This window comes from Atractosteus spatula, chromosome 20 (genome assembly GCF_055471065.1).
Source record: "Atractosteus spatula isolate fAtrSpa1 chromosome 20, fAtrSpa1.hap1, whole genome shotgun sequence".
Lineage (NCBI taxonomy): Eukaryota > Metazoa > Chordata > Actinopteri > Semionotiformes > Lepisosteidae > Atractosteus > Atractosteus spatula.
Genome location: NC_142725.1, coordinates 12,574,476 through 12,601,670, shown reverse-complemented (window position 1 = coordinate 12,601,670; position 27,195 = coordinate 12,574,476). Strand labels below are relative to the sequence as shown.

General features: G+C 46.1%; 1 protein-coding gene across 7 annotated transcripts in view; it reads right to left on the bottom strand.

The window, feature by feature from the left end:
• Nucleotides 1-27,175, bottom strand: part of ubr4 (ubiquitin protein ligase E3 component n-recognin 4) — a 70,276-nt gene extending 43,101 nt beyond the window's left edge. For all 7 annotated transcript variants that reach the window (XM_088937917.1, XM_088937919.1, XM_088937918.1 and 4 more), the window contains exons 1-42: nucleotides 27,017-27,175; nucleotides 24,810-24,907; nucleotides 24,333-24,436; nucleotides 23,976-24,105; nucleotides 21,915-22,054; nucleotides 21,046-21,148; nucleotides 20,292-20,433; nucleotides 19,546-19,670; nucleotides 18,593-18,717; nucleotides 18,056-18,115; nucleotides 17,464-17,654; nucleotides 17,098-17,197; nucleotides 16,873-17,010; nucleotides 16,465-16,582; nucleotides 16,083-16,270; nucleotides 15,754-15,910; nucleotides 15,335-15,420; nucleotides 14,859-15,028; nucleotides 14,260-14,542; nucleotides 13,603-13,735; nucleotides 13,295-13,374; nucleotides 12,883-13,011; nucleotides 12,281-12,463; nucleotides 11,765-11,887; nucleotides 11,127-11,353; nucleotides 10,769-10,887; nucleotides 9,355-9,452; nucleotides 9,106-9,263; nucleotides 8,593-8,805; nucleotides 7,992-8,093; nucleotides 7,430-7,530; nucleotides 6,310-6,697; nucleotides 5,920-5,983; nucleotides 5,531-5,722; nucleotides 4,978-5,048; nucleotides 4,560-4,707; nucleotides 3,412-3,645; nucleotides 2,116-2,286; nucleotides 1,707-1,889; nucleotides 1,172-1,330; nucleotides 716-868; nucleotides 182-409 (exon numbers count right to left, since the gene is read on the bottom strand). In XM_088937917.1, coding sequence (XP_088794043.1) covers nucleotides 182-409; nucleotides 716-868; nucleotides 1,172-1,330; nucleotides 1,707-1,889; nucleotides 2,116-2,286; nucleotides 3,412-3,645; nucleotides 4,560-4,707; nucleotides 4,978-5,048; nucleotides 5,531-5,722; nucleotides 5,920-5,983; nucleotides 6,310-6,697; nucleotides 7,430-7,530; nucleotides 7,992-8,093; nucleotides 8,593-8,805; nucleotides 9,106-9,263; nucleotides 9,355-9,452; nucleotides 10,769-10,887; nucleotides 11,127-11,353; nucleotides 11,765-11,887; nucleotides 12,281-12,463; nucleotides 12,883-13,011; nucleotides 13,295-13,374; nucleotides 13,603-13,735; nucleotides 14,260-14,542; nucleotides 14,859-15,028; nucleotides 15,335-15,420; nucleotides 15,754-15,910; nucleotides 16,083-16,270; nucleotides 16,465-16,582; nucleotides 16,873-17,010; nucleotides 17,098-17,197; nucleotides 17,464-17,654; nucleotides 18,056-18,115; nucleotides 18,593-18,717; nucleotides 19,546-19,670; nucleotides 20,292-20,433; nucleotides 21,046-21,148; nucleotides 21,915-22,054; nucleotides 23,976-24,105; nucleotides 24,333-24,436; nucleotides 24,810-24,907; nucleotides 27,017-27,141 — 6,240 coding nt within the window. In that variant the 5' untranslated portion in view covers nucleotides 27,142-27,175. The remainder of the gene's footprint in view (nucleotides 1-181; nucleotides 410-715; nucleotides 869-1,171; nucleotides 1,331-1,706; nucleotides 1,890-2,115; nucleotides 2,287-3,411; nucleotides 3,646-4,559; nucleotides 4,708-4,977; nucleotides 5,049-5,530; nucleotides 5,723-5,919; nucleotides 5,984-6,309; nucleotides 6,698-7,429; nucleotides 7,531-7,991; nucleotides 8,094-8,592; nucleotides 8,806-9,105; nucleotides 9,264-9,354; nucleotides 9,453-10,768; nucleotides 10,888-11,126; nucleotides 11,354-11,764; nucleotides 11,888-12,280; nucleotides 12,464-12,882; nucleotides 13,012-13,294; nucleotides 13,375-13,602; nucleotides 13,736-14,259; nucleotides 14,543-14,858; nucleotides 15,029-15,334; nucleotides 15,421-15,753; nucleotides 15,911-16,082; nucleotides 16,271-16,464; nucleotides 16,583-16,872; nucleotides 17,011-17,097; nucleotides 17,198-17,463; nucleotides 17,655-18,055; nucleotides 18,116-18,592; nucleotides 18,718-19,545; nucleotides 19,671-20,291; nucleotides 20,434-21,045; nucleotides 21,149-21,914; nucleotides 22,055-23,975; nucleotides 24,106-24,332; nucleotides 24,437-24,809; nucleotides 24,908-27,016) is intronic.
• Between the last annotated feature and the right edge of the window lie 20 nt (nucleotides 27,176-27,195).

The window sequence follows — 27,195 nt, the reverse complement described above, 5'->3', positions numbered from 1 at the left end:
TCAAGTAAGTGCATCTGCTTAGGCTTCAGTCCCATGTACTATACTGGCACATTGGTAAATCACGTATCCTATTGAAGATCTCTGCAGTCTCCAGCCTCATCTCCAGATGCAGGCAGCTGTTATGGCTGCAGGTGCTCGTGTGATAAAGCCACTGATCTGAGACGGGCCGGCACCAAGATACCTTCAGGTCCTCGTGGTTGATTTCCAGGACGTTGGTGACATAAAACGGGCCGTGCTGGGCGCTACTGGACTCCTCCATCACCTGGGTGTAGATGTACCCAGCTGAGGACATGATCACGATGGTGTTCTTGCCCTCCTCGCTGAACAGGAAGGTGGCGTCGCGGATCTTGGAGCTTGGAAGCAGGAAATAATACATGGGGCTCAGAGCGTCCACAGACAGGTCGTAAATCTGAAAGGAGCAAGGTCAAAACAACAGCTTAAGGGAAGGATTAAAAGTGTCCAAGCGTGATGTTGCCATTTTACGTTCTACTGCTGAATTACACTTTTCAATTTTCTAACTTATTTCTTTGACTTGACAACCAAATACATACTGGAAAACATGAACGAGTTGGAAGTTATTTTTTCATACATTCATACAATAACAATGTACATGTGAGTTTTTGCAAGCATCAGAATCTGTCCTGCTGTCTTGAAAACTCCCCATATGGACAAACTTCTGAACGGATGGAAGTGAGGGTGCAGGAGACCAGCTTGCCTTGACGAAGTCAGCTGTGATGATGGCGAGCTCTGTCTGGGAGCCGGGCAGCCAGATAGCCTTGATGATGAAGTTGCCAGTGGCCAGTTGGGGGTGGAGGACCAGGTGATCAGAGACTGAACCTGTGCTGCTGAACGTCAGGACGTGGCAGTCCTGAGGGGCACAGGGATAAAAACTCATTGTGATACAGTAACATCAAAATCAGCTCAAATTGAGCAAAAGGTCCTGGCCATCTTTCCTCAGACTACATAGTAACAACTGTTGTACTTTTGCATTACAGAAAAATCAGTAACAGAGATTCAGATGGACAGGGACTGTGTATAGTCTGGACTTCAACAACCTGAGACTTACACATGCTGTCTAGCTGATCCCACCTATTCATTGAACAAGCAGGGCAGTTTTAGTTTTAGTGCCAAAAGCCAAGCTGCCGCAGTCACCGATGAAAACAGATCTGACCTTGAGGCCGCACACAGCCAGGTAGTCCTCGTTGCAGGGGTTGCCAGTGAGGCTGAGAACGGTGAAGGGGACAGGAGCCGAGGCCAGGCGAGTCAGAGTCAGCTTCCTCTTGCTGGAGTCCGCCTGCTTCAGGAGTGCAGACAGCTGGAGCACCGTGATCTGTCAGCACGGATGGGATCACATTTAAGAAACGAGAGGGCAACTTAAAACAGGAGAAAGCAGCAGACAGGACTCTTAATATGCAAGTATTCCATTCTGTGAGAACACCTAAAAATGACATTAAGACATTAAGATAAACTTAGACCTGAACAGCCTTCACAGACATATCATTTTCTTTTAAATGTCACAGTATAGCTTCATTAGTTTTGCCACAGTACGTATTAAATACAGTCCCTTGGGTATCTACTTCTGGAGAGCTCACATAAGGACAAAGCGATCCCAGAGCTTGGAAGCACAAGACAGGGAAGTGCTTGAGAACGGCAGTTTCTAGGACAGAAACACTCAAGACGACGGGTCGTTCTCTGGCACAGCGTACCTTTCCTTTCTCGTGGCTGACCGCAAGATGCTGGCGCCGCCCGTGTGGGGAGGACAGGACACACATGGCCACGCGGCGCAGCACGTGGGCGCTGATCAGCTGACGGATGGTCTGGCCCTGATCACCGCTGTAGTTCATCCGGACATTCTCGAAGGCCCCTTCCTGAGACCCCAGCGTCGGGACCTGGCCACACACACACACACACAACGACATGCCTATTAGCAGGGAGTGGCTCACACGCATACCACAGCACAACGCAACAAGTCCTTTCCAAGATGGTCACAATCACACACCCAGGGAACGGCACACAAACACACCCTTTACCACAGTGTTAACACACCCAGAACCAGGTAGAGTCCCAAGTAAACAAACAAAGAGCCCAGCACACATCCCAGTCTGTAGCGCCTACCATGAGCTGGTCTGTCATCTCCACGTTCTTGTCCAGGGTGTGCAGCTCGTTGAGGGCGTGCTGGGCTCGGCTGCTGCTGCCTACTGCAGACGCCTGCTGGAAGTTGGTCTGGATAGCATCCATGAGGAAGATCAGCATCTCCAGCACCAGAGGGGCCGTAGAGGACCCGGCCTGAGAGGGAACAGATGGACGGACACAGCAAGAGAGAGGGTGAAGATGAGAGCCCAACATCATGCATGCACTTCTATCTTCCTGAGGGTAAAGAGATAAATCTCGTGAGCATGCCAGAGAATGCTAAGGGAACAACTGAAAGGAACCCAGCTTTTTTTTAATTGACTTATTTTCCTATTTTAGCTTGCTTCCAGCTTAGCAGTATTATTAATCTTAATCTCAGTTTTCCTGGAGGGGGTTATCACTAGGATAATGAAAAATAATTAAGCACTAATTAAGGGTGAGGATCAAATGTTTTGACAGCCCTTCCTTTCAAATGCTACTCAGGCAAACAACGTTCAAACACATACGCTGAGAAACAGAGCAGTCTATTGAAAGGTCTTCTGTCAAACCTGTTGGATACATTAAGACACTGTTTTAAAAGTACTTGGGTGTGACTCAGTTTCACATAAGGAGTAAATTCAATCCAATTAAGCCGCTCATAGCTCACACGCAAAATAGAAACAAGACCCTAGATTTTTAACATAACGAGCATTATTACATTTTTACACTGTTCTATGAGGCAAAATGAATCAAAATATAAAAATCAGTCATTTTTACCATCAGACTAGCAGGTTAAATGTTCATTTCACCTAATAATTAAATGTCTGGTGCCTTTATACAAGGGGATGTAAAGTTTCAATGTGAAAGAAGATGCATTATAAATGATTTGAAACCATATAAGAGCATGGATACCCAAATACAACCCCTATAAGAGAGCTGACGGGCATGGGTTCAGTCCCCACGGATCCAGATCCTGAGGAAAGGGGTCTAGCCCCCATCCAAGATCCAGAAGACAGTCCTCCCGACCTTGAGAGATCTGGAGGGCACTGGTACAGCCCCCCCTGACCGAGAACTGGAAGACAGGGGTACAGCCCCCCCTGACCGAGAACTGGAAGACAGGGGTACAGCCCCCCCTGACCGAGAACTGGAAGACAGGGGTGTAGGCCCTATCCAAGGTTGTGGCCCAGCCAATATCTCGAAGGCATGGCATTAAGACGGTTATTAAGACGGCTAGCACACACCAGCCTTAAGGGGTGAAGAACAAGGTCCAGCTGTGGAAGAAACTGCGGAACAAGCACTCACCACCTGCGCGAGCAGCTCCTCCCGGCAGCCCTCGATGTTCTTGCACACGCTGCTCTTCTTGGGCTTCTCCTCGTCCCCGGCCTTGCCGTCGCAGATGGTGACCTTGCCCTTGTCGGCGGGCGAGGCGCTCTGGTGCCGGATGGCGCTCTCGGGCATGCGCAGCTCGCTCTGGAACGCCGAGGACTCCTTCATCGTGGAGCTCATGCCGCTGCTGGGGCTGCGCTTGACCAGGGCCTGGGGCACACAGACGGGCAGCAGGATTACACCCTGGCAGCACCCAGGAGCTCCACGCCAGGCTCTCCAAAGCAAAACCCAGCTGAAGTGCGACATATACATACTGCACATATCCAGCACTACAATATTACTACTGAACCACAGCGTGGAAGATATTCGAGTAACCGCTGGGACTTGACCAAACGGTATGTCAAGACAGAATAAAACTGACTTGCACTCACAGCTGCAGCAGCTAATTTCCTTCTGCAAGGTGTTTAGAGTAGAAGCAATCATATCAAATGACGTCTTTTGAAAAAGCAACTTTTGTCATGTATGGGAGGACAGGACACTCAGAAATGTCGTAAAATAGGACGTTCAAAGTGTGAAACAAACTTCTTTCTAAGCCTGGGTACTATATATAAGAGCCGGTAAACCCTTCTCGTTTCGCTGTTCTGTGGGGCAGACCCAACACGTGCTGCTATCCTTACTGAGCTCAACAAAACCTGGATCTGCACAAGACTGTGTCCTGCTCCTCTATCGAAGAACTTCCCACAACTGCATCTACTCACAAATTCAACATGGCCGATGCACAGGAATGTACAAGAGTAAGTGTGCTCTAAGTAAGTAGCTCCATAGTTCAGCAGTTATCCTTCTTTGACTACTTTGCACTATTTTTAGTGTTGCATATATAGCAAAAGCAAGTTGTCATAAAAAATTGAAACACAACATCTTTTATAAAATGAGTGTCACTTAAACAAGACGCTTACCAATGATACGAAATCAATAGCCTAAAACTATTTGTAAGACTTCTTTTTTCATGAAAGTTGGAAGAGAAATGTTATTCATGCTTGAATATATCCCTGAGATCAGAATCTTAAAAAAAAAAGGTTCACTATCCTCATATAGGAGAGTTCCCCTGTGGTATGGAGCCTCACCTGGCAGCTGCCATCCTCCTTTGCCCCACAGTCACAGAAGAAGGAGCCATACTTGGCATAGGAAATCTCATGGTCTTTGTGGCACACCTTGGCGCACACTGTACAAACCCCAACACCATCCACCATCTTGCACGTGTGGCAGTGATACCTGCAGAGGCAACAGACAAGAGTGTAAGATACCAGTGTGGTTTACAGAGCACAAGGGGACTCGCAACAGGAACGGAAAATGTTCCTTATTAAAGTGGGTCTAACATCCAAATTCTTGCATTGAACTTAAACAGTAAACACTTGAATTGGCAAGTTGAGAAACTCTGAGGCTATATTTCACCCTATGCAGAGGAGTATGGGCAAAAGCTCCTGGCAAACCTACTGAACATCTTTCACAATAAGTAGGAATACATTATACAACAACTCTTACCAGTGTTGGTTCATGAACTCTTTCTGTGTGATGGTGAAGGTGCACAGTTTATTGCAGAGAGAGTCTTCATCCTAGGAAATGCAAACACCACCCACAAGTCATAAGCACACAGCTAAAAATACACATGGCTTAGATGCAACATCTGCCCTATTAAAATTGGAACAAAAACTCCGAAAACTACCACACAGTTTCAAAAACCCTATAAATATCAGCCCTCTCCAAGATGGACCTATGTCAGGCCCTGCCTGATGCTTAATGCCACGTTCCCAGGAAATGCATGGGTTAGGTCTGCCTCATTTTGTGCTGCGGTTTAATCACAGCTGTATGTCAACACTGAGAATAATTCTCATTTTAATATGCCGGTGCTGTGAATACAATGAACATTCCCTACAACTGCTGATGGCATTGCAAAAATCCCTTAAGGGAATGCGTGTCCCACAAGATACAGTCAATTTTAAGTGTTCCCTTCAGGTGCCATTTGGGATTTAAACCGTTACACCAGATCAAGAAAACACCACGTCTATCTTCCAGACTCAAGCAGCCCATCCCTCACCGAATCCTCAGCCTGCGAGTCCTCCTCCTCCACCGCCAGCTCCTCCACCCAGTCGGAGTCCACCTCGATGGCCCGCTCCTCTCCCTCCACCAGCAGGTGCGAGGAGCCCTGGCCGCCGCCCTGCCGCAGGGCGTTCATGACGTCCGCCAGGTAGGAGATGACGTGACAGGTGCACTCCAGCATGCTGGCATGCTGCAACAAAGACGGCCCACAGTCGCACCCTTCCTTTTGTTATAAAACTGTTCTCTGGAATGTGATTTGTTTATTTAAAAAACATTTACACCCCTTCCATATAGATCGAATGGTTATATGGTATTTATTAATTTTTCTTCTTCTGGAAAACAAGTGTAAATCTGGTGTGCGGTCTAGCCTCGGTGTTGTGCTCTCACCTTGCCCTGGGTCACATTGGCGCTCACTTTCTCCACCACGTTCTTCTGCGTCAGGTATTTTTTACTGGAAAACGAATAAAGAGTTACTGTCAATAAAATAAAGCAACTTTAAAACCCTAAAAAAAACACACATACAAAACTGCCTGATCTCTGATGAAGCCCATTCCTAAAAAAGGAAATTCTACATAATTGCATCAAGAAAGTGAGATTCCACTTTTTAAACTTTATAGCCTGGGTACATTTTCTCATATTAAAGCCTGCTCAGATGGCTAAACTGAGTGTTTGACCTGGAGAATCACATGAGGTTCTTTTGTCACTATCAGCGCTGATGAAAGCTCTCCAGAATTTGACCTAGCAAACCCTTGTGCAATGCACCTATGCTTTACTCACCATCTAGCCAGCCAATCCACAGCTGCCCGGTGGAGCTGCAGATGCCCAGCTCCTTGCCCCGCACTGGCCAGCGTCGCCATGACAACCATAAGCTCCGGGAAGCCGGCGCCCTCCCCATTGGACAGCATCTCCGTCGCCATGGGGATGAGGGTGTTGAGCAGCACGGTGCACACGCCCTCCCCCACCTGGCTGTTGTCGCGGACGATGTAGGTGGTGAGCAGCTGCAGCAGCTGGCGGTTCTCCTGCACCGTCTCCAGCTGGTCCGAGTCCTTGGGGGCCGAGGCCGTCATGCGGGTCAACCAGGCCTGCAGCCGGGCAGGCTCCACGCACGCCAGCTGGGCCAGGGAGCCACACAGGCGCAGCAGGCTGGGGTTCGGGCTCTTCTCCGCTGGAGGCACAACGAGCTCGGATGTGAAAAGCCACGCTGGCACACGACGGGTTTCCTCTAACATCCCAGAGCGGGATCCCAAACCCTAATCCTGAGGAGCTCCAATCCAGCAGGTGTTATAAGTCACCATTAAATCACTGATAAAGCCACTGCGATCACGTAAACAGGTGATCTGTTAAATTAAGTATTTTAGAGATCTAAAAGTACTCTTCAGCCCCGAAGGAGCAGAGTTCTCTCAACTCAAAACTTTGCTTGCTTGTTTCATTAATGGCTCACAGGTGCTGCCAAGCTATTAAAACAGGCAACCGGCAAAACTACCTGGACTGGGGCTCTGCAGGACCAGGGTTGGAGACCCCTGTTAGACTAATTAACAGCTGATGATTTCTCTCTCCCCTAGGACACATTGAAATGCTAAGAACGCATTTCCAGTTGTTTTTCCCCCCCCCAGTAAATCTCTTTTTGCCACATTTGGTATTATATCAGTGATGTTAATATTGCTCACCAAATCATACAAAAAAAGTCAACAGTTTATATCTCCTTTGCTGCACTGAAGGTTTTCACCATAACTTTTGTGCGAGACAAAAGGCATTTTTATTAAATAATAAATGTATTTCTAATTCTAATTTAATCTTTCTTTACTAACACCATTAACGATGTATATTTTATCATGAACCATGCATATACAAGCTGAAACAACCTCCTACAAGGACTTCACAGAAAAATCATCCTCACCGAGCTGGAACAGTTTGGTAAAGAACTTCAAAACCCTGTTGCAGAATTTGGCTGAAAGGTTTTCATTTGCTGTGGCCATCATGATCTGGACTAGTTCTCCACTGGAAAAGGAAAAAAAATGGGAAGATAAAAAGTTTCTCAGTGCCATCAAACAATGCTTTAATTCTAAAGCAAATTCTTCAACAGGACCTTATAAGTAAAAAATAAAATCAGGACAATTAAGCAACAAGCACTGTTTACGATTAAGCTATAGAAAACACACAATCAAACATGATTCCTGACTTTGGGTATAATTGGTCACTATAAATAAAAAACCTGCACTCCAATCTGCAGACAAGACACAAATCAAATAGAAATGGTTGCTGGAGCACCTCATATAACCTTGATTCAAATAGATCGTATTGACAATACAACTTCAATGAAAGTGAACTACAAAACGTAAAAGAACCCAGTTTTTATTACAAAGTGGCATGGCTTTGCACAACGTTCTACAACACATCACACCTGCACAATCCACCCTTCAGCAACAGGAGAGGAAGAAGTGGTAGGGTGAGGGAGTTACCTGTCCGAGAAGAACTCCTCCATGGCCTTGCGTGCCTGGCTGCTCTCCAGCTGCTTCTCCAGGTACTGCAGACACTCCTCCAGCACAGACTCGTCTAGACCACTGAGACACAGAAGAACTTTCATCAGGCTCAGCACCAGACAGGACACAGAAACCACTGGAATTGTGCAGTGCTTGTATATACTGCACATACAGTTGTTTTTAACTTGAGTGGCTAGCTTGTAAACTACAATCACGTTAGCCAATTCAGACCATCCAGCTGTGTACTTTACTCCCTATGCCTTGCAATAGGAATAACAAAATATTGCTGAGAGTGTCTTAGCATTTCGGCTATAATGCTTACTGTGTTGATACCTTGTTTAGTTTAGGTAAAAGCAGGAGATGCTTTGCTTAGTTCGCGTAAAGTCCAGGAGAATGGTCCACATTAAGCACTGGTGTCAGAATGACCAGCTATCCCTTCATTAGAGAAGACTATTTCAGAAAGACAAAGGCAATTCTAACACTGATGAAGCACGAATGATGAGAATGTAGCGGTTGCCTATGGTGCAGTACTATTGAGATCTTTCAACTACTGGGAACAATAACTGGCTGATGAGATCACCTGTTGGGATCGGAGTGGTTGGCAATGATGTTGTAGCAGCCGGTGATGAGCCGCTCATAGACGCGGGCCAGGAACTCGTCCGACTCCGCGGGGCCAAGGATCCTCTCCAGGGAGGTGCTGCTGACCTCGGCCACACTCTCCATGCTGGTCTCCAGGAGCAGGGGCAGCAGCGTGCGGATCACCTGCGAGGGGTTCAGGTCCTCAGGGCACCAGCTGCAGCAGAGGAGACAGCAGGCCCGGGTCAACGGGTCAAGAGACGAGTCGCGACCGAAAATAAGAACCACCGCTACCTCACACATGAGTATCGGGTAAAAAACTGAAGGGGAAGGCATATTTCTAATCTACATGGGAAAAGTGGAATATGGAATATGAAACCAATAAACAGAAGAAAACCAGCACAAGAAGACGTGAGCCGAAATTTGAACAAAAAGCTGCTGAGCAGATGACTTGTCTTCCAGTATTCTCAGAGGGCAGCGAAGTGTGGTATGCCAGGGACGGGTTCAGCACACTTACACAATGAGGTCTCCCGTGAGGCGCACCAGGGAAAGCAGGATGTGTTTAAGCGAGGAGGCCAGGGGCAGGCTCTGGTTGCTCAGCGTGCCAAGATGCGCCGCCTGGATGGCACTGATATAGCTCTCTGCGGGGATTGTGTCATTGGCAAAGGCGTTTCGCTGGGCAGAGACAAAAAAAAGAATTCTGAAGTCAGATTTCCCCTTTTCAAAAAGGTCCCCCAGAATTCAAAGTTCCTCTCGATCCGCATACCCATGAGCCGATGTTGGGGAACTCGTTGGTGTTGATGTTGTTCCAGGTGTCACACAGGGTCTGCACAGCCGAGGGGAGATTCTGCATCACAGGCTGGGCTAGAGACAGAACACAGGAGATCCAGTCAGGGTGCTCCTGAAGCTCGATACATTTCAACGAGGAAGCAAACGGATTTAAGACACACGAACGGCATTGCAGTGCCTGTGAGCTGCCCTCTCAAAACCAGAACTGCAAGGCAAGTTCTCAGGATCCACGTTATATATCATATTAACAGGCTCAAAAAAGAGCCAACACACCATATGTTAACACATCTTTATAAATTTACACCCATGGCACAATAAAATCAATATTATCACAAATTAAACAAATGATTATCTCTCAAAGGAACCCTCAAAGTCGCTAAACTAAGCTTTTAAAAGACAGCTCCTACATTCAGATTTGCTTGCTTTGTTTAAACTGCTGTGATCACAAGAACCTTAGGAATCGCACAATAAATGTGTATACGCAAACATGCCTTAGGCTCCTGTGTTATTTTAATGGGTGGTTAAGGAAAGATGCTTTCTTACTCATACATAGGTTCCATCACAAAAAAGATTTCATGAAAACAGTAGGATTGTTAAAGGGGAACTGCAGTCCCAATTTCTCAGACCAGTTATTAAATCTCAGTAACAAAACAAATTAGACGACAGTATCGCAAAATTTGACAAATTCTGAATTACGCACAAAATTGTGAATTTTGTGAAAGTACCGTATGGTTGCCATGTAGTCGTAAACCACTGGTCTCGCCACGGGTGGGAATGAGAGTTTGTGAGGACTGTGACATAAAGTCAGCCCTTCCTGCTCACTAGTCACTGTAATGACTAATTTAATGCGATATACGAGCGAATAAGTACAGGTTGTGCAGCAGACATTACACCGCAGAAATGTGCAGTTAACAAATGGTACTTGTTGGCAACGGCATCTCAAAATCAAAAGTAATATTTCTATTGGATTAAAAGAGATGTATTCACAGGCCTGCTTGTTTACAATGTAATAGGGCTGCTTCATGTCACTACGTTTGGTTGCCTCGTTCTAAATCACAGACAAAGATGGTAATATAGCACTGTGCACACCTGGAAATTTAGCCTATTTTGTTATGGAAATGACGGTGCACATTTTACTTTCATTGTGATTTGAAATGCACTCATCAGTGCCGATTCCTTCCAACCTTGAAATACAGAAATAGCGTTGCAGTTCCCCATTATTAACCAATCCCTTATTTCTGTAAAGCTTTTAAACACATGAACACTAGAGATGCAATATGTATGGGCAGAAGGCAGAGGTAGGAGGTGTGTAAAAACTCCTAACAGGACATGACCTAAGAAAAACTAAAAAAGCCCTCTGAAATGTCCGCGGTGGTGACTGGTGCACTCACCCAGCACGTTGGCTTTGCAGCGCGTTGACCCAATGGACAGCACAGCGGCGTAACCCTGCAGCTTCTCCTCCGAGCGCTTGTTCTCTCCTTCCTCGGGGAGACTCATCAACAGATAGGACCTGTCGCACAGGACGAGGGCGTTTGCCGGTTAGCTCATCGAGAGAAAAGCATCAAGCGAGCCTCAGGCCAACATAACCTAACAATTCCTGAAAGAACAGTTTAACACGTTTCCCAGTCTAAACCTCAAGCTGGACGCTAAGAAAGGGCCTGGAGCTGATCAAGCTGAATCTGTTGTCCTGATCTAACCAGCGGTCCAACCGGGCCAGCTGAAGACTCTTGGAAATCCGCAGCAGCTGACCTGGCGAAGGCGGTGTAGGTGTCGATGAGCTGCAGCGCGGCGGGGAGCAGGTTCTTGGTGATCTCGGAGGACTTGTGGGGGTCGGTCTCGGCGGCCACTTTAGAGAAGTGCTCGTCCAGCGAGACCTGCACCTTGGAGATGACTGCGTCCAGGGTGTAAATTGTCTGCAGGTTGGGCACTTGGAGAGGCAGGATGGCGCTGGGATCGATACAGCAGAATGAAGAGATCTGGAGAGGGCAAAGACTTAAGTCAGCGCCTGGCATGAACAAATGTTTTATGTCAATGTCACCTATTCATTAAACACCTCATGCAACTCCACTTAATTTACCCCTGTATTTACTGTACTTAGACATTTAGCTTCTTTAGAAACTTTCAAAACATTTTGCCAACTTCTTTATTTACGGAAGCACTCCTATATTGAGCAGTAATCACAAACATCTCTATTTGTCAGCATGAAAAACACAGTTTTGATTCTACCGCACACAAGTAAGAGCATGGGCTCCAAAAACAAAACTGGGGAGTGCATCACAACAGAACTGTCTTGTGCTGCCAAGGATTCAGGAGAGTGATTTGTTTTTTGACAACAGATGCAGACGGAGGCACAAATACAGCCTGACGGCTCTTGAAATAAGGCCCACCTGCCGAGCGATGTACTCCTCTGCCAGCTCCACATCGTACTTCACAGCGCTGCACTTGGCCGACACCACTTCGATCAGAGAGGCAGCGTGCTCCGGTTTCATTCCTTGTTTAATAAGGTGCTCCTGCAATCAAGGATAAAAATATATATAAATATTTGACCTCATTCCAAAGAGGTGTGACCAGACAGATAATGATAACAAAGCTGCCTCATTCCAAGGGCCTAACAATCTATCAAATTCTTGGGGCCTGCTCAGAAACCAAATGCAACATTCCTTAGTAAGGAAAAGGGCTCAAGTTGCTGGTGTTGTCAATTTTAAAGTCAATCTATTCATTTTCTAAGTGCTTCTTCCTGAGGGTCATGTGGCAGCTGGAGCTCGTTTCAGCAAGCTATGGGCACGAGGGAGGGGTCATTTAAACTTATTACAGCAATGGCATATTACCTTTTTCAATGCTACGCTGAGAAACAGCGTGAGAAACGCACCCACCCACCACACCCAGTGGGCAACCCTGCTTACCTTGATCCAGTTGACGTAGGTGCTGACGCGGAGCCTGGAGGACCAGCGCAGGGTGTGCAGGATGTCGCTCTCGCTGGGGTCGCTGGCGCTCGGTTTCAGCTGGTCGATGTAGGCCTTGGAAGGCGGCAGGATGCCCAGGATCCGCCACAGAATGAGGAAGTAGTACTGGAGGGAGCAGGCCTCCTGCAGCACAGCGAGATGCAAGACTGGCGTCATGCTCCGAACGGAATGAAGCATTCCACAAATCAGAAAAGTGGCTACAGCCGATGGAAAGGTCACAGTAGAAGACCATCCACAAATGTTTTAAGACGCGTTTAGAAATCGGTGACTACGAAACTGCTCAGCACACACTACCACAGGACAAGGCAATCTGCATGGCCGTGTGTAAATTGCAGGGCGTATACTACAAAGACGTACACTTTCCAGAATGGAAACAGAAATGGACATTAGTCCATTCCAGAGTTTTAGCTTTTTTTTTTTAATTCTGCAGAAACATGTGATCTCAACAGCACCAAGTACAATCATTGCAGTATTCCAACAATTCACATACATGCTTAAAGAGAAACTGTTCATTGTTGAAGCCACCAGGCTGGTGGTCTTACCAGAGGTGTGATCGTTTTGTTCTCCTGCCTCCTGGTCATGTCGAACTGTGAGCCAGCAGACAGGAGGGAAATCAGGTAGGAGTACAGCTCATCATACTTTGCCGCTCTGTTAAACAGGACCTGGAACACCTGTACAAATGGAAACCCATGTCAGTCATGAAAGACCCTGTTTTTTAATTCAAGAGCAGCGGTTCACAAAACGAGTCATTAAAAGTCAAATTCTGTTCTGAACAGGAAAGATAAAGAACTATGAATAAATTATGGATAAAATATTCTAAGGATAAAGTTGTTACAACTCTGGACTTTACAATGTTTGCTTTCCGGATAGTAAAACCTACATTTTAAAACAAGCTTGTTAGAATTCGAAATCCTTTCAGTATAAATCATTAAGGGTGGGATTAGTGTGTTTTACCGAGCTGTCCAAGCGGCTTCGGTCATCTTCTGATGCTTCGGGTGAAAGGACACAGTAGAATTTAGGCTGAGGTGTGGAATCTGCACAAAAGATAAAAGCACCAGTTAATTTCTACCAATAAACAACTGCGTCTTGACAACCAATGGCTTCTTTGAGATAATCTTGGCTATGCTGCAGAACGTAAGCATACCCTCAACTCCTATACAAGTATCATGGAATTTCAAGAACTGAAACTTCCAACGCCACAACACCAAGTAACTAGTAAGCGATCAGGAAAGAATAAGTTGTAAAGTGAGGACGCTGCCTACCTGCCGGGCAGTGCTTTGTCCAGTTCTCCTCCACCTCCTTGAAGCCGTAGTAGAGAGGAGCTGTGCTGCGCTTGCTCCCCTCCTGGCCGGGAGTGCCCCCAGCCACTGGGGGAGTAAGCAGGTTATACTGGACCTGGAAACACAAAGAGCATGTCTTGATCCTTCCCAAAAAGATTTTTCATTCCCGTCTGTTAAAACTTCTCTATATTGCAGAGTCACATCAGGAAAGAGGACTTAAAAGGACTTAAGATCTGATCCTTCATTTAAAGCCATGGGTTCTTTTTCAAAAATAGGATCTAATGTGTGATTGTTGCCAGGATACTGAGCCCCATAAGAACTGTGACTGAAATGATGTGTGAAAGGTGTCCCCATGAAACTTTGAGCAGAACCAACCACAGATAACCCTTCCCTTCATCCAGGACCCTCATAAAAACAGTTATAAGCAGGATTAAGCCAGTCGGCACGTCTGACCCATCAAGTACTTAGTAGGGAACTAAGCCAGGGATCTCAGCATCCCTTTGGGTAAAGAAGGGCCTCCAGTTCCCGGTATTAAAAGCACGTCCACGACCCTCACTGATATCACTACAAAACCGACCTAAAGGCCCACGAACACAGCAGGACGTTTGGGGTCATCTGGGAATGCAGAGCGCCTCCTACCTGCTCAAACAGGTACATGGGGACTCTGGAGTACTGATGCAGCAGGTAGTCGAAGACCAGCAAAATGCGAGCCAGGTGGAGGGGCACGGCGTGCAGCTGCGTGTCGACGCGGGCGGCCACCTCGGCGATGGCCTGCGTGCACATGGCCAGCACGCTGCCCCGCCCCTTCTCCGAGAAGCTGTGGAAGATGAGCAGCAGCAGCTGGAGGTGCTCCACATTCAGGTCCTCCACGTCGCTCGGCATCGCCCCCTGCAGGGCGTGCTGCTTCAGCGTCCCCACGAACCTACGCGAGCACAGGGAAGTGCAGACACGTGAGAGCTGGGCTGTGGGCTCTGATCAGGGCATTGAGAATGGGCGGTGCTTTCTGTGCGGAATCTGAATGCTCTGCTTGCATTTGCCTGCTTCCCCAAGACAGGCTGGCTGGGATAAGTGTTTAACTGGGTCTCTACACCTGGCTCACACTTTGGCCATTATTGTTTGGACTTTCTTGAAGGAATGAAAAAGCCACTGATTGCAACGGTTGCTTTTTGACCTGGTGTTGTTAGGCACTGTGCATGAAGGACAAGGCGGCACGGTCAGCGGCTGTGAGGGCATCCTACCTCTCCCAGACCTTCATGCACTCCGGCACGTCCGGGTTCCCCTGGACACTGGCCTTGTGCTGCCAGATGAGCAGCAGCCTGGAGAGCACCGAGAGAGACTGGGGCTGAATGTACAGAGGCCACAGCCCCTCGGAGAAAGGCGCTACTCCCAGCTGCTGCAGAAGGGTGTTCTAAGGAAGAGAAATGAAGCAGTTTAATGGGCTGCATCAGGCAAGGGTTTAAATCATTTACAGAATCCTGTGCAGGTTGGCCAATTTTGTTTTGTGCGTAGAATTCAGCTGACGTTCTCATCCTGTAAAGGAACATTAACGAAAAACTAAACCAGCAAATGCAATGGAAACAAAAGGACTGCATTGGTTATTGATCCTTTGCTGCTATTCCAACATCTAAACAGATTACACAAGTGCAAACAGCAAAAAGATCTTTAAAGCTCACCATTACACGCTCTGCGCTTAACCAAATACACTGTGCCTTACCTGCAGTGCTGGTGAAGGCAGATCAGACGTCACCAGTGAGTGGTTGAAGTGATAAAGAGCAGATGCAAACTCTTCATCAGATGACCCTGCGGTTAAGGAGAAACTGAATTTGGTAAGAAAAGAAATGGACTCAACCAAATAAACTCATGTGATGACGAGAGCAACTCCATTAGAGAAATATTTTCAACTGGCAACTTAAAAGTAAACAGTAAGACAGCAGGATGTCTTCAAAATTTAAAGATTACAAGTAGTACTCTATGCATGTAAGAGGAAAGCAGGCAGTAGTTTGGAAATTGACAGTTGTATCCTTAAGGAAAACTGAATCATGCCTTTTCACTTGTCAACACTTGAAGGTCTCCAGATAGAAATGAATAAAGCCTCTGTTCAAGTGTCTATCTACAGCACTGTTTAAAGCTCACCCTTGACGTCCTTGTCTACATCTTTTATGATGCTGGCCAGGGTGGCCATGTGCTGCTCTGCCAGAGACACACTCAGGTAGTTGCGAATGAAGTTGTTCCTGGATTTCAGCATTGAGGTGGTGATGAAGTTCAGAATGCTGGAGGCCAGGCTTAAAAACTGAAAGGGACAACCCCGACATTTCAAACCACATCATTTCATCAATCAGACGAGCCATGTGTACACAGTTTGCCCACATAAACAGTCAAAAATGATCTTCCTTCAACTAATTTTATTACCCCTAAGTTCGAATGTTAAATGGCATTCCGAAAGAAAACGTCAGGGCTCTCACCAGCTCCGGATCCTTGCGGCTGGCCAGGATGTTGCCGTTCTCCCCAGCAGTCTGCTTGCTGGGACTCTTCAGCCGGGGGGACGTCTCCAGTGGGGGTGGGGGAGGAGGTGGGGGTGGGGCCACCTTCTCTTTGCTGGGAGAGATTGTCTCCTCAAACCACAGGCCCAAGATGGGCTCACTGTCATCATCTGCAATACACAGCACGGAGATTCATTTCAGGACATGGCTCAGACCCCAAGGAGAGCTGGACTAAACCACAGGAAAACAGAGCAAAGCTTTCTTGAAGCCAAGGGGGGGAGGAGGGTATAGCTATCCTTCTTTCATTATTTTTTGTATCAGTTAGGCCCTGAGCAAGTTAACCAGCTTGAAACTGTGCAAGTACCTTGACTGCTGTCTTCCTCTGTACTGCTGAAGTCATCCTCGTAGTATGTATTGGAGTCTGTGGAGGCACTGGCATCACTGCTCACTGAACCTTTTCTCTGGCGCTGGAGGACACAGGCCTGGAAAGAACAAGATGGGGGTTTGTATAGCCTTCATTCTGAGCCCTCTCGTTTTAGAATGAGTGGACCTAACAGGAGTACAATGGCAAAAAAATGCAGAGTACAAACTGGAGCAGACTAACAGAGGTGCTGGAGAGTTTTTTCTGGTGCATCCTGCCTGACAACAGTAGGAATGTAAGCACGCAAGGACTGCACTGCTTTAAGAATTTCCCTTTTCTAATATTGTATGCATTTGCATATAGATGCCACTTTTGATGCAACAGCTTACAAAACACAAGCGATCTTGTCACCTTTCGGTAGGAGGTGGACAGCAGAGTGAAAAGCAAGTTGGTGAGGGGCACAGAGTCGATCAGTCTCTGCACCCTCTGGATGGAGGTGCTCTGGGCCATGATGTTGAGCTCTGCCGGAGGGCCATCGCTCGACCAGTCCTGTGAAGGTAAAGCCGTCAGTTGCTAGTTTGCTTTCCGAGACTCCCTGGAAAACCAGCCGCCACGCAGGCTCTCAGCTGCACTCACCCGGTGCAGTGCCTCTACTTGCAAATCCTGGAAGAGTGACGTGAGCAGTTTTATGGCGTGGTTGGCCAGGACTACAGAAAGAACTCCAAATCCTTGATGTCTACAATCACAAAAAAACATTAAACTTCAAAACTTGCACATGTGAGAGCTTAATATTCAAAATAATGTAAAACAATCAGACTACTAGAACTAGGCAGTCACTGAACATGTTCTTACTCACTGAAGCATACACTTAATTTGAGATGAAACCGGAGCTATCAACAGAACACAAGACTGTACCGTGTCAATATTCAGTACTCTTGTGCCTCTCTAGAAGACTATCTGAGAAATGAATTCCGAGGATTGTAATGGGGTTTTCAAGCATACCCCTTCCCCGGCCCCAGCTTGGGTGATCCCGCCCCATCCTTAGTGCGGGCGGCGATGTCCCGGACACGCAGGGCAGCCAGAGGGTCCTTCTCCTTGCCCTTATCAGCCAGGGCAGTGGGGCTGAGGTTCAGGATCAAGTACAAGCTGTTTAGCAGGCACCATGCTCCCAGAAGCTGGAAGTTCTGATAATGCTGTAAGAAGAAAGCAAAATTACTAGGACTATTTGCAACAAAACAGGGCATTCATATTTGCTGCATTCTCTCTCTTCAATTCAGATAGCATACTACAGGGAATGGAAATTGAGATTTCTTTCAAACTACATTCATGCTTAATCAATTGGATTTGTGTTTTGATGTAATCATTAATAAGGCACTGAAACAAGTTATCAATAAATCACTTATGTATTCCTTTAAGACCACGTTGTGAATGTTAGAAAGTCACATCTACTGCCCTCCAACACAAAGCTGTAAATGTGTCTTGATATTTAAGATTCCAATTCCAGCCGTGAACAGGACCTCCCCCGTGTGGTATGTCTGTATACTTTATTTCTGTCGTGGCTAATAAGTAAAAAAAAAAGTCTGCAACAACTAACCTCACCACCTGCTCGACGGGAGTTGCTAATAGCCTGTCCAATCATGTCATAAATTTCAAGCTGTTGGGGAACAAAATTTGTTTACATTTAGTTCAGACTGCGATATTCTTTGACAACTAGGTGTAAAAAGAAATAAGCACAGACCTACAAAAAATATTGGAAAAAATCAGCAAAGCACTCTGACTGGATTACACAGTACTAAACATCCTGGATCCACGGTCCAGGTACAGGCTTATGATCTATGAATCAGACTGTAAAGCACAATCATTCTTCAGACACACACTGTCAAGCAGAACTCATACACCTCAACTGCCAACAATGCAAAGCTCCAAGACTGAGATAGTGCTGTGCCTAATATACTCTCCTGTACTGAACCGTGAATACATTTCCAGTTACTGGGAAGCGGCTTATGTTTATGGTACTTAATGCCAATTGTGCACAGTGCATTTTTAAGTCTTCAAAGGCTTAGAGGTCAGCTTCATGAACAAGCATTAGCAGTCAGGACAGAAGACATGCAGTCGATGGGAGAATACTGACACATTTCTGGACTATTGTAGCAGCATCTTTCTCATAGTCTTCCTCCTTGGAGCCGGTGGAGGCAGTGCGCAGCTGAAGACCGCTACCAACATGCAGAATGGCCATGCAGGTGGCTACGCTAACACCTGAGAAGAAAGCAGGATTGATTTTTTGATGAAAATGAAAGGAATGAACCGCAGTACTTAATGAAAATTTATGGCAAGCTGTGATGGGGTGAATCTCCTAAACCCCTCATTACTGCATTACCAAACTAATGCTATTGTTAGTGGTCTTAAACGTCTTTAGCACCAAAAGAATACTAGTTTTTATCGTCCACAATTCCTTGGAGGGTTCAGGCCACTGAATGAAAACAGACATCCAATGCAAGGTGTATATTTCATAACCAACTAGAATCCCACTGTCAGTAAGCTTTGAGTCAACTGTTTCTTTTGAGTTAACCACTTTGATGTTTTAAACCATAAATCAGGTACTTGTAAAAATGTAATTCCATGTTTAATCAGTGGTCACATACCAAAGACTGTAAACAAAATCTGTATACAATTACCAGTGGCCTTAATAACAGACGGATATATTGCTATGCAAAACTGTAAAACTATGCTCAGCGTTGGTTAGTATGAACTCCTAATCTGTGCCTGTGGCTGGAAGGTTGCTGGTTCGAATCCTGTGGCTGGCAGAGGAATCCTATTCTGTTGGGCCCCTGAGCAAGGCCCTTAATCCCAACTGCTCCAGGGGCACCGTATAAATGGCTGACCCTGTGCTCTGACCCCAAGCTTCTCTCCGTCTGTGTCTGCGTGTCTCATGTTGAGCAAGACAAATTCCTAATACAAGAAAATTGTATATGGCCCATAAAAGTGATCTTATCTAAATATCCATGAACTACAGTATGTTACAGAACATTAATATTCGTTTTAAAAAACAACACAAGGAGAAAATCATATTAAACCATAACCTACCTGCATAGAGACAGCTGAGGGCAAGAACAGTCACATCTAATAATCTTCCAGGAGTCAGGGGCTCCAGCACAGGCAGAGACAGCGTGTCTAGGGCCATTGTCACATCTATCACAAGCGAATGAAACCTACATCGACACAGAAGCGACACAGAAGAGCTCAGCTCTCCGCCCTCGGGATTTATCTTGCAAGATTAGAGCATTGTTTCAAATGATAAACTTGAAAACAGTTTCCCCCATACCCAAAGGGTTGTGGGAGTATGGAACAAACTACCCAGGGCGTTTCTTGAAAAGAGTAGGGGTGTAACCCTGGCGTCCTGTCCAAATTTCCCCTTGGCCCTTACCAATCATGGCCTCCTAATAATCCCCATCTCTGAATTGGCTTCATTACTCTGCTCTCCTCCCCACTGAGAGCTGGTGTGGGGAGCATTCTGGTGCACTATGGCTGCCGTCACAACATCCAGGTGGGGCTGCACACTGGTGGGTGTGGAGGGGATCCCCATTACCTGTAAAGCGCTTTGAGTGGATTGTCCAGAAAAGCGCTATATAAATGTAAGCAATTATTAATTATTATTATTACCCAACCCCAGGGGTGAAGCCAGTACTTGATTTTCATGTAAGAAACAGCTGGATTAAACCACTGGATCAATCAGCTACAGAAAAGACTAGATGGGCTCGACGGTCTCCTCGTTCTCAAGTCAAGAGCGATCTGAGGCTCTGCGCTGCTGCCTGGCGAAGGCCAGTACCCACCCGTTGCGCACGGCTGTGGCGTCTGCTACTGTGGCTGGCATGATGAAGAAGGAGTTGGCCGAGACAGCGTCCTGGAAGCGGTTGATGTAGCGCAGGAAGTACGGCAGGTTGAGGCACACACGCAGCAGCTTCTCCGAGCCTCCTGTGGAGAACACAGCGCGCTACACTCCTGCACATCTACACATCTGGCACAGGACACACCCGCAACATACCAGCCCCCTCCAGCCCCTAAAGGACCCGATCAGACAAAATCAGCTGGATGCTTGTGCGGAACACACTAGCGTTTGTCAGATTTATGACATTTTGGTACCTCTGAATCTTTAGTGGAACAGAATGTGGAAAACTTAAAATTGTGCAAAACAATTACAATGCCCATTTTCAATTATCCACCACGTCAAAATAAGAACTTTTAGTAACAAGCCCTGTGAACAATATATAAGAGCAAGGAACTGCATCAGCATACAAGTTCCATAGGAACAAGGAAAGGTCAATTCCAAGATGAAAAGTAACTTACTTTTTCCTTTGCAAATAATAGCTATTACAACACTTACTCTAAACTCTATACAAATATAGTTTATTGTCTGGGTATATTTAAAATATTTTTCAATTCAGAAAATTAACAGACTTTATTAATAATTTTTTGGAACATACCTCGTGAATCTTTTTCACATCAAAATGGTATTTCTTGGACAAAAACGTAGAAGGTTGATACCAATAAATACAGATATTTACGCCAAACAACAGCTGAACTCACCCAGCTCTTGTAAACTTGCCACATTCTGGGAAATAAAGGCATTCTTCATTTTGGCCTGTGTAGCTTGGTCTGCAGTTGCCTGATCGTCACCATCACTTTCCGCCTGCCCAGACAGACCAAGCAACAGCATTAACCACAGCTGACAAGGAGATAATCACAGCGGATGAAGAGGCTAGGCACAATCTGGGTGAATTCATGTTAAAACTATAGTCCTTCCAAAGCACACACTAGACGCTTCATATCACAGCAGTAATAGAATTGCTAAAAATGATTTTTTAAATTCAGGATAACCACTATTTGGCCTCTATTCTTTGAATTCTCTCTTATTTGCTATTTACATGATTAGCACTAAAACCTCCTGGATTCCTGAGGTCTGAAGAGTCTATTCAGAGTCCGATTTTCTATTCTGAGAGTCTGTGGGAGCGTAAAAGAAGCTCTCAAGCAGTGTTGTGGAAGGAAACAACTTGGGATTCTTTCATGGAGCGACTGGATAAGATGTATGGATCAATCAGCAACTACTAAACTGACAAGAGGAGCCTAATGCTCTCCTCTTGATTGTAACCCTTCTAAACGGCAAAGGCAATTTCATTAAAAGCCTAGGCACTTCCAGTAAATTTTATTACAAGAAGAAGTCTGTGATATGAATGCATTTCCGTCATGTAAAATTGCTAAGGCACCTTTTAGCACCGCTTGTCAACACGACAAATATTTTAAAACACACTGCTGCACAACACAAAAATAGATTTGTATTCCCCAAATACCTTCGACGACACACTGTCCGTGCGCTGCAAAGGGAACGTTGGCGATGGGAGTAGTTTGCTGAACTAGCATCCTGCGGAGAAGACTCCCGTTCCCCAGTCGGAACTGACCTGTGTGTGGGTGGAAGGGGAGGCCAGCAGGGTCACGTCGGGGTTGAAGACCGAGGTCAGCTGGTTGAAGAAGTTCATCTGGACCTCCTTTTGTCTCAGCTCAGGGTTCACCGGGGAAGGCAGCTCCTTCTGGTCTTCCACTGAAATACAGCAGTTGTGAGACAGAGCCTGGAGTGGGTATTGTCACTCACACCCACCCACCCAGCACAGGAATGAGAGATGACAGATTCCATCTGACACACACAGTGCACCAAAGCTTTCTTTCTGTGAGCCTTGGGCCTGGCAGAATAAAAAGAGGTTAATAACTTCTGACAGGACATTGTCTAGACATCTGAGCTTTAATAAGTGCACAAATATTAAGCAGCTGATAAAAAAGAACAGTGTTCTAATACTGGTCTGCTAGACATTGTGTTATTGATGTATTGTGCTGCAAAACGATTCGGTGGGTCTTACCACTAAAGCAAGTTTTAGTTTCACTGGGGTTTGGTTTACATTTGAGATCTTCGTTGTGGCATTTTGCCTACAAGGATTGCTGGCTTTGTCTCAGAGACTCCTGGAGGACTCCAAAATGAGCTTGGCATCTCCAGAAAAACTGCTGAATGATTAACGCAAGCAAGGTAGAGACTGGCCGGGTACAGACCCAACACAGGCGCCATACCCACCCACCTTCTAGCTGCTTCTTCCAACTCAGGGCTGTGGGCGAGCTGGAGCCTATCCCAGCAAGCAACGGGCACAAAGCAGGGTACCCCCTGGACACGACAAGTTCACCGCAGGCCCCCCCCAAACTGACTAGAGGAGCCAGTTCACAGCAACGGCCAATTTTCCCAAAAGTCAATTAACCGACCAGGACTACACTTGATCTCAGCCAAAAGGCCGAGATGTTTTTGGACTATGGGAGGAAACCGGAGCACCTGGAGGAAACCCACACAAAAATGTTTGAGGCTGGTTAAGTAAACGGGGAGAACATACAAACTCAGTGCAGACAGCCCCCGTGTCTGGAACTGAAGCCAGGGCCCCCGTGATTGTGCCAGTGCACAGCCCCTGGTGCAAGGTCCATAGACTAAAAACAACTATGAGACCGAGGGATGGATACTGACTGCCCATCCGTACTGCTGATGCACAGCGTGAAACCTGAACCTGACAGACCAAATCGGAAAGACAGCTTGGTGGGGGTGTGTGGGGAACGCCATCAAAAACAGCCAGACAACCGATTTGAAATGGATTCATCTGGAAGTGAATTGTCCTGTCTTGTGTAAGCTGTCCAGCCCACAGAGTTTTCAACATTCATCTGCTGGAACTCTTCCCAGCTTCATCACCCTGTATTATGCACACAAACACTGAGCTTTGAGGCTAGTTAAGTAAACGGAGGATTTGAAGCACCAACACACAAACCTCACACTCAGGAGTAAGCACAGCAACACTATTCTCTCCAAGACTGGCCTGAACACCAACAGAACACAACTGCAAATCAGCTCCACAGACCAAAGTTAATTCAGGCATCTAATTAACCAGATGCCATTTAAAACAAGGTCAGAACCTTAGTTTAGTACAGAATTTCACAAGGTCTTTTTTAGCGACAGCTTTCTTTTGGGACTCCGTTTTAGAACAAAGCCAAATCTTACATAATACATTTCCTCATGTTCTCTTGCAGGCACACAAGAGAGAAGAATGAGCAATGCGAGGGGCTGATTATTTTTATGATTGCAGGCTTTACACACCCAATACAAATGACGCGACTGAAAACTCAAAAGATCGCTGAGCAATCCCTGTATGTGTTAAAGCAGATGTATAAGAATTTTAAAGCTAATTTCTTCTGTGAGCATAACGTTCAGTACAGATCAGTACTGTCAATAAATATGGAACTTTGTCTTGTTTTTTGATGTATGCAGTTCTTATAACTAGCCATTTGCAAACAGACTTTGATTTATCCCAAAACAGTTGGAGGAGTCTGAACGTTTCCATATGTCCTCAAAATTATCTCTCAAAGCTCATCTTCTCTATCTGTTTGCACTTGACCACATGACAAAACCAGAACGTTGAAGATGCTACAGAGAGCCTTACCATCTGAGAGAGTCTTCACAGTCTGGGGAAGTTTGGCAGACTTCATCATCGCAGTGAAGGTAATGATCTCCGTTCTGTCCAGGCGGCTACAGCCAGTGCACAGTCCTTTTATTAAAAGGATCAGGTGCTTCTGCGGCAGGGAAAGCCAAAGACGACAGTGTAAGCTGCTAGAGGAAACATGGGCAGCTACCCAGGATGTAGTTGGTCAGAATGTGAAAATGATTTATGCTTGTAAGAAAGAGAGCCTTATTTTACAAAGCCGATACATACTGATCGGGTCATAGCACAGCCAAGCGCTAATGTCTTCAGTAACTACAGAAACAGATCGGGACCTTGAGCTGCGAATGAGCTACTCACCTGTGAAACTGCACATGCTTCATCTGGGTTTTCAAGTCGTAGCAGTGAGAATTCAATTAATACTTTACAGGCAGCAGCTACAGACAGTAACTGATTTCTAGGAACTGAAAATAAAAAGACAGAGGCAGCCATCACAACTGGGCATGTTTATTGTTTCTAACAAACAGGTGAGAGCTCACCCAAACAATTTAAGGGGAGAACTTAGGACTAAGAGTGCCAATGGGGAGAAAGACAGCAAGGTAGTTATCTTATTTCAGACGTTTTGTGGTAAAAACCTAGAAATAGACATTTAAATAACAGTAGTAAAATGCGTTACTATCAACAGGTCTCAACACAAACAATTATTCTATTTTCAGCTGTGTCAGTATTCATTATACACAGTACAAATATCACTTCATTTAAACAAAACTATGAAGTGCAATGAATTATACCACATGGCCACCATTAGTTTTTCATTATAAGAAGTCATGAACTCACTCTGTCCACAGACCGTGGTGATGTAATGTGCAGAAAGAGCCACGAAGGATGAGTAAAAGGGCTCGTACTGTTTGTCATGGTGTAGAATCTCAGATTCACTGCAGGGAGAAACATTTGATTAAACTTAAGCAAGCCAGTCCACATTACCCCCCAACAAGCACCGAGTATCAAAAGAGAAACACGTTTCATCCATCAAACAGAAACCCAGTTCAGCAAAAAGAATGGATTGAAAAATATGTCCAGTCCATAACTGACTGACTGACTGACTGCACCTGCTGCGACACTTCAGCAATAGTGTTTGCTGCTGTATCAGGAAGTCACACTGCAGAAAACTGTTTTCCGGTCATTCAGTTCCATCTGTCTGACAGTGATTCCACAAACCTGCTGATGGTACAGTTGAGATGTGTGCCAGCTTCACCTAGGCAAGGGCATTCAGGTTCAGCAATGTTTAGCTGTTATCACTAATCAAAAAGGGACTCTGTGTGCTATCATGCTGTGGAGTTGCATGCTGAATGATACTTAAAAAAAGACCACTTCAAGGGGATCCCAGGGCTACATGCCCAACTCCACATGTAGCTTCACTGCAGGACAGCCCACAGGCAACAAGGTGAAGGTGACCAATCCAAGATCAAAAGCAATGCATGCAGCAGGGCATTTACTGGAGCAATACAAGCAACCCTGCTTGCTCAGGGTTACAACAGCAGGGTCCCAACACCCTCTGCGTCTAGACCACTCCGTCAGCACTGCTGCTGAAGTAACGGCTCTAGGCTTCTAACCCTGAGTCCATGCTAAGCTCCGCTCCAGACAGAAGGCTACACATTTAATACAGACCACCCTGCCATTAAGCCTGAAGGGTATCTGGTAGACTTGCTCACTCTAAAACTTTAATGCAAGCACTGAAACCTATCCCTCTGAATAACCCCGATAACAATGGGACTGTTGAGCTCAGCTGAACACGGAAATACATCAACATGCTTACCAGAAGCACCAGTCTACCACAACTGCTTACAAGCCTAACACGCTCCTGTACCACAGCAGGCCACTGGAACACTGTCGAGCACCAGGAGCTTGGTGGTGACTGGAGGAAGGCTGTGTTTCTGTAGTAACTGCCATTTACACACTCTTGACCCAGGGAACTGAGCACAACAACTGCATCAGGTGCATTAGCAAATCAAGCAGAAACAAGAACATTAATGATTCAGCAAACAAAGGCATTTATTATTTTCAGATAAACGAATATTTGGGATGCTGATGATATCAGGAAGTGAAAGAGGCCTATTGATGGGTGTGTCCGCATTGGCACAGAGAAAGCATTTTAGTTTGCCTTCCGCAACACCCTTGAATAAACACACACACACACACAAATACGGTAGATCCCTGCCGTGATCAAGTGTGTGTAGCCCTCGAATTCAGCCGTAACCATCGACTCCACCTCTGCTTGAAGGGCAGCGAAACAAATCTGCCGTTTCTGATCAAGGCGACAACCCAATCTGAACTTGCCCCCCTTGTGACTACAGCTGCGAATAATCCACAGGCAGTACAGTGAAAGGGCAACCTTTTGGTAAGTCAGTTGATATCCAATGTGTCTGCGCTTATGCTATATTTAAAAAAAACAGCCACATCGTGTACAAAATCACTCAGACAAGAGGGTGGCGATAGCTTTTGCCGATTGCGTGTGATTTAACTTGCCACGACCAAGCACGCTCATCAGCTGATACCAATTATATCATTTAGGATGTCTGTTAACTCCGGAGTCCAGCCACTCCGCCGCGTATCGCGGACAACACGGGCATTTTCTTAAAATAAGGCAGGTTCTTAGGAGGACAAACTGATAAATGTTTTGCCGCACGATACTGTTTCACGTTAACTATCAAACACCAACAAGCAAATAAACCCGATGACAGCCGTGTGACAGGTCACCGCATTTGGGTCACATTAAAAACGGAAGAGATGTATGACTTTTTTTTCCCAGTTCAGACACCAAGTTCTGAGTTGTGCGCTGCCTTCTTTAGGCTGCTAAATCCTCTCGGAAACAATCACAATGCGATATTTTTTCCGACTGTGCCTTTAATTCATCGACCCCCCTTCTCTCCCCGGCCTGATGATAAAGCAGATTCTCGGCTTGCGGCTCTCAACGCCAAGCGCAGATCCAGCCTCCCTGCTCCACGCTGTAGTCCCTACCATCCAGCGACAGGGCCTCGACAAACCTGTTAATGATAGATCCCACAAGCTGCGGCAGCTCCTTCGTCTCAAAGGCCGTGTAAGAAGCTGATAAAAGCGGTCGGACTGCCGCAGTCCACTCAGGTTCTCCATCTCCTCCACTCGACGCCATCTTGGGATTCTGTGCGATATGAGGCGATCCGCCCCCCTCCAAAGAAGGAAATGA